This window comes from Larimichthys crocea, chromosome XII (genome assembly GCF_000972845.2).
Source record: "Larimichthys crocea isolate SSNF chromosome XII, L_crocea_2.0, whole genome shotgun sequence".
Classification (NCBI taxonomy): Eukaryota; Metazoa; Chordata; class Actinopteri; family Sciaenidae; genus Larimichthys; species Larimichthys crocea.
Genome location: NC_040022.1, coordinates 25,293,121 through 25,302,628, shown reverse-complemented (window position 1 = coordinate 25,302,628; position 9,508 = coordinate 25,293,121). Strand labels below are relative to the sequence as shown.

At 37.6% G+C, this 9,508-nt stretch overlaps 1 protein-coding gene across 2 annotated transcripts; it reads left to right on the top strand.

The window, feature by feature from the left end:
• Positions 1–1,325: 1,325 nt before the first annotated feature.
• LOC104918583 (CD97 antigen) lies at positions 1,326–9,102 on the top strand. 2 transcript variants are annotated; one of them, XM_010730382.3, is made up of 19 exons: positions 1,326–1,757; positions 2,793–2,873; positions 3,173–3,343; positions 3,453–3,605; positions 3,749–3,895; positions 4,225–4,347; positions 4,489–4,532; positions 4,637–4,738; positions 4,989–5,142; positions 5,347–5,469; positions 5,565–5,746; positions 5,831–5,992; positions 6,160–6,354; positions 6,609–6,826; positions 6,938–6,998; positions 7,086–7,177; positions 7,402–7,570; positions 7,656–7,751; positions 8,233–9,102. In XM_010730382.3, exons 1-19 carry the CDS (start codon positions 1,727–1,729, stop codon positions 8,272–8,274), a joined length of 2,346 nt encoding a protein of 781 aa, XP_010728684.3. In that variant the 5' UTR covers positions 1,326–1,726; the 3' UTR covers positions 8,275–9,102. The 2 variants fall into 2 exon arrangements, with proteins under 2 accessions (XP_010728684.3, XP_027141705.1); XM_027285904.1 differs by lacking the exon at positions 3,749–3,895.
• Positions 9,103–9,508: the final 406 nt, after the last annotated feature.

The window sequence follows — 9,508 nt, the reverse complement described above, 5'->3', positions numbered from 1 at the left end:
AAATAAGTACTCCTAGTACACAGTGCACTTCAAGTCTGTATGCTACAGTGAAAAAGTGTCCATCATGTCAATTCAAGCATGTTTCATGTTGTAGCCACCTTTTAAAACTGCTGATATTGTATTCACAATCTGCTTTTTAATTTATTAATTCATTTTGTTTTCATATACTGTATACCCATATGGTCAGTAAATGTTGTTTTGTGTTTATATCGTAGTAACTTTTAGAACTTACTAAGGTTAAATATTTTAAAAAGTCAGAACCGTTTATATGCCAGACTTTTGATGACTATGTTACTGCTGGAACAGATTAGTCATTATCTGTAGATATAGATTCACTTTGAAGAGATAGAGACCTATTTCCTGGCAGAGTGTTTTTCATAGGTCATGTCAGTACATCTCAAGGTCCCACTGTGAGCATGCTCTGTAACTTTTCCTGTCCCTGGAGACCTGCTGTCTGTCATTTCCATGTACCCAGGCCGACAAAGCTCTAAGCCTACCTCATTGTTTTACAAGTAGACAGTGTGCTCAGACCTAAAAAATGACCTTGCAACTGTGCTCTGGAAAGAACAAAAGTTGCTGAAAATTTAATAGTTTCTTTTGTTCCATTAGACTGCTCTTATATGTCAGCATTTAATCAGATTGTGAAAGCTCAGTACAACCCACACAAGTTTGCAGAAGTAAAGTCAACTATCGGGGTAGCACCTTGTCACACAGGCTAAGAGAACATCAACAGTGTCGATGTGGGAAAGAACAAATGTGTATTTATGCAACATGGTTTGCACTGTTTACATTAATCCATGACCTAACTAGTTTGCTTTATCTGTCCTTTTTATTTTTTTTATTTTTTTAGAAACGTCTACCTCCAGGAACTGGAGCATTACATTTATATACTACTCTGTTCATTGTTCACTTCTTTCCAAATGACGCTCAACATCATTACCATTGTTACATTGTCTCAGACAGATGTAAAGAGGCTAATTCTATATATATGTCATCGCCATAGTTAGTCGGCTGAGTGATAAAATTCTGCTCATGGGAGGGTATATCCACCAGCAGGATTTTGTAAAACAATGACCCGTCTAAACTCCCCATGACCTCCTATCTGCCCCCCAACAAAGTCCAATGGAGGGGAAATATATATAGAGATGACCAAAGACAGAGAGAGACACAAATTTAATTTAAGTACTGTTCAGTGACACTATTGTCATGGAAATAGAGTTGAATGAGTTGGCATAGTCATTTCCTCTTACTGTCGACCCGCCCCAACAAGAGAAGTTGAAAATACAAGCTGTGTCCTCTACAAACCTCAATGTCAGAGGCGTGATTCAGAGAGGGAGAGAAACCCCTCCCTAGAAAATAAAGTAATCTTACCATGTTACCTCATCAGTAGGAGCAGATGAAGGGGAGAAAGAGAAAGAGACAGAGACAAGGCTAGTGAGAGAAAGGGGTGGTCATTGTATGAGATGAGATTCCAGCATTTTTAGATGTATTTTATTTGCTGGTATCAGCACTGCAGCTACTTTCCCCACACCCATTAGCTTGACTGGTGGATACAGAGTTATTTTTTCTTCCTTTACATTTAAGTTACAGAAACAACTGGTGACACTTAGGGAAAGGAATAGAAGAGAAGAGAACTTCACCATCTACATGTAGAGAGTAACCAGGTTTATGTTTTGGCTGTTTTAGGTTTCCTCATACAGATCTGAACAGTGTTTTTCTCTTCACCATGGGAGGCAGGTGGAACCTCCTGCTACTGGGTGAGTCACATCTGTCATCTATTTGTACCGTAGCTGGGATGAAAAAAACATCTGTTGAGAAAGTTTAAAAATGTTCTGTGCTCCAAGGAGGGACACAAACTAATTATTAACTATCTGTGTATGTTTTCTATGTAAGCTGAAGTCTAGCATGAAGTTTTGGACAAAGAACAGATGTTGTAAAACAATTTTGGTATTAAACATATTGTTGTTGTTATTATTGTCTAATAAGGCTGAACCAACCCAATATCTAGGCCCCACTGCACAGATCAACCTCTGTGCTTTTGCTTTTAAAGTGATATTGATACACTATGAGCTCATTGCACAGCACCCACATTACTTGTCATGGGACAGAAAACCACAATCATACGCAACTCTTGTTATCATGTTACCATGGGAACCAACGTTAAGAGAAACTACTAAACCATTTCGCAATATTTTTTAAACTAATGTTACCGACCTGTTTAAATTAGTTCCCTCCTTAAGTTAGTTATTCAATTATCAATTCTCCTAAATTGTCAAAAATGTGCTGAACTGTAACTTTTACTGGGAACTGTTTGCTTCCAACAGCAAAACCAACAGAAAAACTGTTGACAGAGAGTTTTTCTTCCTTTTTCAAATACAAAAGATCTTTCAACTGACAAGAAAAAATACTCTTTCTTCCTGTTTCCATATAGTGTATATAGCATGGTGGAGTGACTCTGCACTCTTACAGCCTGAGGATGTGATGCTATTTTGTGCTTATGACATGCCAGCTGATGTTTCCTCACACATAGGAAGCAGAGTTCGCCAGACACCCATTTTAAAATATGGTGCAGATGCTGTTAAAACAATCTGAGGAAATGAGGGAACTTATCTTTTCTCAAAATATGTCTAGTGTTATTTATTTGGTGACACTGATCCTATAATGCCCCATAAAAAAGAGGTTAGTGCAGTAGATTAAGCATAGGTACAATTGTAGCTGATGCTTGTAGCTGATGCTTGTTGCATCAAGTTTCAGAAGAGAACTGTATTGACAGTTGACTGCTTGTTTTTCAGCTCTGCAACTCTCCTTCATTGCGGTCCTGTCAAATCCACTCTGCCCAGAGGGATTTTTTCAGGAAGACCAAATATGCAAAGGTATGAAAAATGTAACTACTAACTTAACACATAACCTCCTATGGAAAGGTTGTTGCGGCATGTGTGGATTGTTTAGACTGCTCATCTTTGCATTTAGAAATTAAAACCTGACATAAATGAAATTTGAAATGTATTGTCGCCTAACTTCATTTTTAGCATGAAAAGCATCTGCTCTAACATTAAAATTTGAAAGAGTTTGGGTTCTTGATTTACAGCCCATACTTAGTTTGAGATCCATTTCAAATATATTCTTATTTATGTAATATCCATCTTTTTACATCCCTCTGTACTTAATTAAGATCAAGATGAATGTGATCCTTCTGAATACGCTCCTAAATCTTTTGGGCCCTGTGGAAAGGATGCACGCTGTATCAACACAAACGGCAGTTTCTACTGCCAGTGTAAGGATGGTTTCATATCATCGACAAAGACTCTGAATTTTTCAGCTGGAACATCTGCAAAATGTAAAGGTAATTATCTTGTATACTGAGTCAACGATAACAGTGATGATAAGTTTTACCTTTGCAGTGGTCATCTAAAAATAAAATGTAATAACCCATCTTTATCTTTTGCTTTAAGATATCAATGAGTGTTGGGAGTACACAGGCTTATGTGGACCAAATGCCACATGCCACAACACAATTCCACATTATTACTGCAGTTGTGATGAGGGTTTCATTTCCAATACTAGAGTGGAAGATTTTCACCATGGTGACAATGTCACATGCATAGGTAAGACTTTTAGTACCCTTACTATATGAAAATAGGTTATATGTAAGGTATAAATGTATAAGTATACATGAATGTATAGTTTCCTCGTCTACATTGTGCTGCAGTTCAGTGGTGTTAGTGTGATCTTTTCCCTGCTCATGTAGATATTAACGAATGTGAAGAGAGAGCACTTTGTGGTCTGAATGCAGCATGCACCAACACACCAGGCAGTTATAGCTGTGTCTGTAATGCTGGTTTTGTACTGAAATCTGGAAAATTAAGCATTTCTGGGAATCAGGAGCAATGTGAAGGTAAGGGCTTAACCATGCTGCTAAATACTAGTTATTTTTAAGTTTAAATAACTGATTTTTCATCTCCCTTCTAAGTTTGTTGATCCTATGCAGTATAGTTTGGTTATATGAAATTGTACCATGTATAGTTGGTTAAAGCTGGTTGGTTATGGGATGTCTGTCCTGTGTTTTTTTCTGTCTGTATACTTTTATGCATTATCTTTAAAAGTCTATCAAGAACCAATCTGGATGTGAACCTTCTGGTGAATCACAATATTTAATGTTCCATTAGCACTGACTAAAACACACAGTGTAACCATTTTCCTCTCCCCGATTTCTTTCCATTTCAGACGTATGTATGATTGATAAGACAATCTGTGGAAATGGAACCTGCCACCAGGGAGACAGCGGTCATTACTGTGCATGCCACGTAGGGTCCACTAACTATGGCAACAAGGGGTCTCGCTGCACTGGTAAGAACACAGGTGTTTGTTCAGTTTGTTCACTATATAAACAGAACATTTTCATCAGTGTAGATACCATCATAATATGTGTTGTGTTGCTATGGTTATCAGGAAGTACATTTAATGAAACAAAACTTCCTGTTTCTTCAGAACTAAAATGTGGCTTTTTTGAAGATATGAACTATCTAAAAGAGGTAAAGCTACACCGGAAACAGTTTTTTTTTTTTATCACAGATCGATATCTAAAATTACTATTGCCTCATACTCTTGTCTTATTCTCCCCAAATAACTCTCCTAGGAATTTCCACTTGATCTTGTGAGGCAGTCGAAAAATATCTGTCTGGAGCTGACAGGAAGCTTGAAGGATAAAGTACAACTGGAAGGAGATGACATTTTACAGGTATATCTGCACATAAATTAATTAAAATGTAATTTGATTATGTGATAGCATTCAGTTCTTCACAATCGGCACAGAAACAGGAAGTTCCACTCCCTCGGTCAGATGGTGTCCAGAAATCTGCAAATCTTTGCAAACTGTTTATGTTGACCTTTTTTGGTATGCAGTCTGACAGTCTGCCTCTGTCTGACTCTGTCTCCTGTTTCTCCCTGCTTACATTGCTCCCTGTGCCCGTCCTCTTCTGTGCCTGTAGAGACTGTTGTCTATGATTGACAAGGTCTTGTCTGGTGGAGCCTTCAAGGATAAGAGGAAAGTCTCAATCTTTCTGGACTTCATGGAGAATATTCTGAAAATCGTATCACCCATCATTAAGTCTCCTGGGACAAAGAGATCCTCCACTCACACAGGTAAATATAAATTGACACATAGTGAAGTATTTTCTCTTTGTTTTCTGTTCTGTTTTCTCAGTCACAAAGATGTGGACAATTCTGCCATAGCTCTTTGTTCATTGACAAAGAGATTTACGTTTTTTCTTCTACTGAAGTCAGCTACAGCATTAAGAGAGAAGCAATGCATATTGGTAAAAAGCTGATCTTTGTATCTGGGTCCAGAGTTACAGCTACTGGTACGTAGGGGGGTTGACTTACCCCAGGGACCTGTGACTTTATCTTCTAAGCATGTCAAGCTGGATATCAAGTTGGAGACAGCTGCTGGAGAGCTTTCCTCTTACCCTGGTAATAATTATACCTGTAATAAACACATTCATAACCACTTTCAAATGTAATGAATGTCCACTTAATCCAGTGTTCTCCTGCTATGATTGTGAAAGGCTTTACAACGGTGTCCATGCTGAGCTACTCAAACCTGGAAGACTCTGCAGATGGCTTCTTTAGTGGGATGAAATCACAAAAGTTTAAGATCATCTCTAAAGTCAGTACTGTCACTGTCAGTAACACAAACACAAATCACCTCGAGGAGCCAATCAATTTAACTTTCTACCACCTGAACCAGGTAGTTTGCTATTAAGGAAAACAATATATCTCTGCAGGACAGTAGTACTTATATAATTGACATTGTCTCTATTTTGTTTCACAGTCAGGTGAATCTAACCACACTTGTGTGTTCTGGGATTCCTCTGAGGAAGGAACATGGTCTGCTCGCGGCTGCAGTGTGGTGGAGTCCAACACTGATTACACAGTGTGTTCCTGCAACCATCTGAGCAGCTTTGCTGTGCTCATGGCACTCCATGAGATAGAGGTTAAAACTCATACATACATGATGACACGTAGTAAATCATGGCGCTCATAGTTCAGAGCTTATAGCTGAAACTGTAATGTAACCCCCCACCACCTCTCTCTCTCTCTCTCTCTCTCTCTCTCTCTCTCTCTCTCTCTCTCTCTCTCTCTCTCTCTGTCTCCCAACAGAATAAATTTGAGTTGCAGCTCCTCACCTTGGTGGGTCTGTCCCTTTCTCTAATTTGCCTGTTCTTCTGCATCCTGACGTTCTCACTGATCCGCTCCATCCAAGGCCCAAGAACCACCATCCACCTACACCTCTGTATTAGCCTCTTCATTGCCAACCTCATCTTCCTTGCAGGAATCTCTCGTACAGACCACCAGGTAAATACGTCTATAACAGCTTGCACAGTCAAAATGCTTGCAGTGTCCAGATGAGCACAGTAATATTTCTGACACCTTTGAATACAGCAGAATAGATAGAACAGCTACTGAATCATTTATGTGGGTGCTGGAGATTTATAAACAACAGTTCAGCAAGTAGTTTCTACCAATTTATTTCTCCCCATGTCTCAGCATCCTTTGTCCTTTTTTCACTGTCGTCATCCTGATCCTCATCTCTCTCCCAACTGCATTAGGTTGGTTGTGCAGTGGTAGCAGGCCTGCTGCATTTTTTCTACCTGGCAGCATTTTGCTGGATGTGTCTGGAGGGCATACAACTCTTCAGGATGGTAGTCCTGGTCTTTAATACCAACTTCAAAACCCTGTACATGATGGCAGGAGGCTATGGAGTCCCAGCTGTAATTGTTGGTATCTCTGTCTTAGCTAATGCCAAGGGATACGGCACTGAGAGATAGTAGGTTTCCTCTACTGATGCTGATTCTGTTTTATTTCTAATTTGTACCTGAATCCCCTGTCATCTAGTTACAATTGTCTGCTTACTAAATACTCTCAATGTGTATTGCAGTTGTTGGTTAAACCTGGACTTCATTTGGAGTTTCTTTGGCCCTGCCTGTGTCATCATCATTGTGAGTGCCAAACAATTTATTGAGATGAAAAATATTCCTAGAACTGATTTCCATACTTTTATAAACCTCATCTCTGTTGCCTTTCAGATAAACATTTTCTTCTTTCTCATCACCGTGTGGAAGTTGGCACAGAAGTTCTCAAGTTTAAACCCTGACATGGACAATCTGCAGAAAATAAAGTGAGTCAACACTAGTCCACAAACTACCAGTAAAGATTTAAATACATACATGCTGTATATGTATGTATTAACAAAGTCTGCATGTGCGTGTCAATATGTGTGTGTACACATTTTTTATATTACTGCATCTCCCACTAAAAATAATGAAATGGAAATAATATTAAGCACCTTCCTGTTAAAGTGCCTCATATTTAACCTGTGTGAATCTTTATTGCCTCCTGCAGGGCTTTCACCATTACTGCAGTGGCTCAGCTGTGTGTGTTGGGCACCATGTGGATCTTTGGTTGTTTCCAGTTTAGGGAGCGCTCTATAACCATGTCTTACCTATTCACCATCTTTGGCAGTCTTCAGGGTTTTATGCTCTTTGTCATGCACTGTCTGTTTTCTAAACAGGTCAGTCACACTCACACTAAAAATAAAGAACAAACTCTGCTGCTTTTTTTTTGGCATCAAAACTCAATTTGTCTTTTGATTTTAGGTGAGGGAAGAATATGGAAACATCGTGTCCAGATTCTGCGCACCTCGAAAGAAGAGCTACTCAGAGTTCAGTTTCTCAAACTCCAGCAAAGTGCAGGTAAGCACTAATTTATATTTCACTGCAGTGGCTCTGATTCAGGTGGAATTATCAGAAGTACTTTATTAATCCCCGTAGGAAAATTGCTGTCATTACAGTGAAGTAAAACCGATTATCCAATAATTTTGCTGACCACATTCAACAAATTCTTCAGAATGCAACACAGCAATTTGCTGAATTAAATGTTGTATGGTATTATACCTATTTCTAATTTATTTACTACATCTACTTTCATAAAGCACACTAAATCTACAGGAAATATGTTTTAATTAAACACTGTCAGAAAGCTTTCAGACGATTAATTCCAAAAGCAAAGACTAGCTTTTCCAGGGTTTGGAAACAACAAGGTATTATAGAAGGTGTGAGATGTGGTGTGTTGTATCTTGGTGGCAAGGTGAGCAGAGCCTGGCCTGAAAATGAAAAAGTATTGAAAGTGTTTGTTGTGACTGACTGGCTTGTCTCTCCCCACTGTGGCCCTCAGGCATCCAAGAGCAACCATGACACAGGAGAGTCTCAAATCTGAGGAGCTGAACAGTGACGGTGTAACACAATCTCCTGAATACTGCCAATCTCAGACAGCCAGCTCCTGCCCTGCCATTATGTAGATAATGCACCTATTTGCTTGTGTTATAAATAGTATGACTCTATTTTTTTATTTTTACTATATATATTATATTTTATTGTTGTTATTCAGTTGGTCTCTGTATTTTAAGCTATTGAAATTGATATTGGTTGTAGGAAGAAAAAGAAATGACATTCAACAGTATGTTTAATTATAATACAGACTAGCCTTCAAAACTGAAAAATCACATGGGATAAATATCACTTGTTTTGTAAAAACAAATATTTAGATTATTTCATATGTGAAAACAAATGACTGATTCTGGACCAAAATATCAAAATGATAGATGGTAGTATCAGTAATATGGCTTGTTGTATCATCTAGGTACTTTATTCAATGAGCAGACAATATATTTATATATATATATTTCTCTGAGGATTTTTTTCCTATATAATATTTAAATATTACCTACAAAAAAGAACAATTATTAGAAAGACATTTATTTTAAATGTACGTTTGTGTATATATTGCTGAGCAATTCAGTATTACAATGACTGCAGTCCTGCTCCTTTTAATGTGCTGTAACATGTAAAATGTATATCAATATATGTTTAGTTAAAAGAGTTTTTTATTTACCAAGTTCAGATGACAAATGTTTCAAAACTTGAATGTTGAAAGAATGCCTCTCCTGGATGCTGTAAATTAAATAAATATTCTGTAATATCTTAGGATTTTATCACCACTGGCCTTGAATTCAAAATATTAAATAAATTACTATAGTTTTGAACAGCTGTGGGACAAAAATGTCTTTTTCTTTAAAGTTATTTGCATCAAAGTCCAGATTTAGCAGAAAGATTATATACTTCCTTTCCATCTTTATATCTGTTACATAATTCTTTGCTTACTGTTTGTTTACTGCTTTACCAGGAAAGTTATCTGACTAAATGGGTTAAAAGATAGACTGATTTTGGATGTACGTACATACAGAAGAAATAGAAGATAATTTCATCTTCTGTCCTGTTTATGAGAGAATCAGGTCTTAAAAGCAGCTCTGAAGTCTCAAAAGTGGTACTTGAATTTTAACAAGCAAACACACTTGAGTAGTCCTGATAATGATGTTTTACTTTTTATAAAATATCAGTGCAGACATAGTATTACCTCTTTAAATATATATATATATATATATATATATATA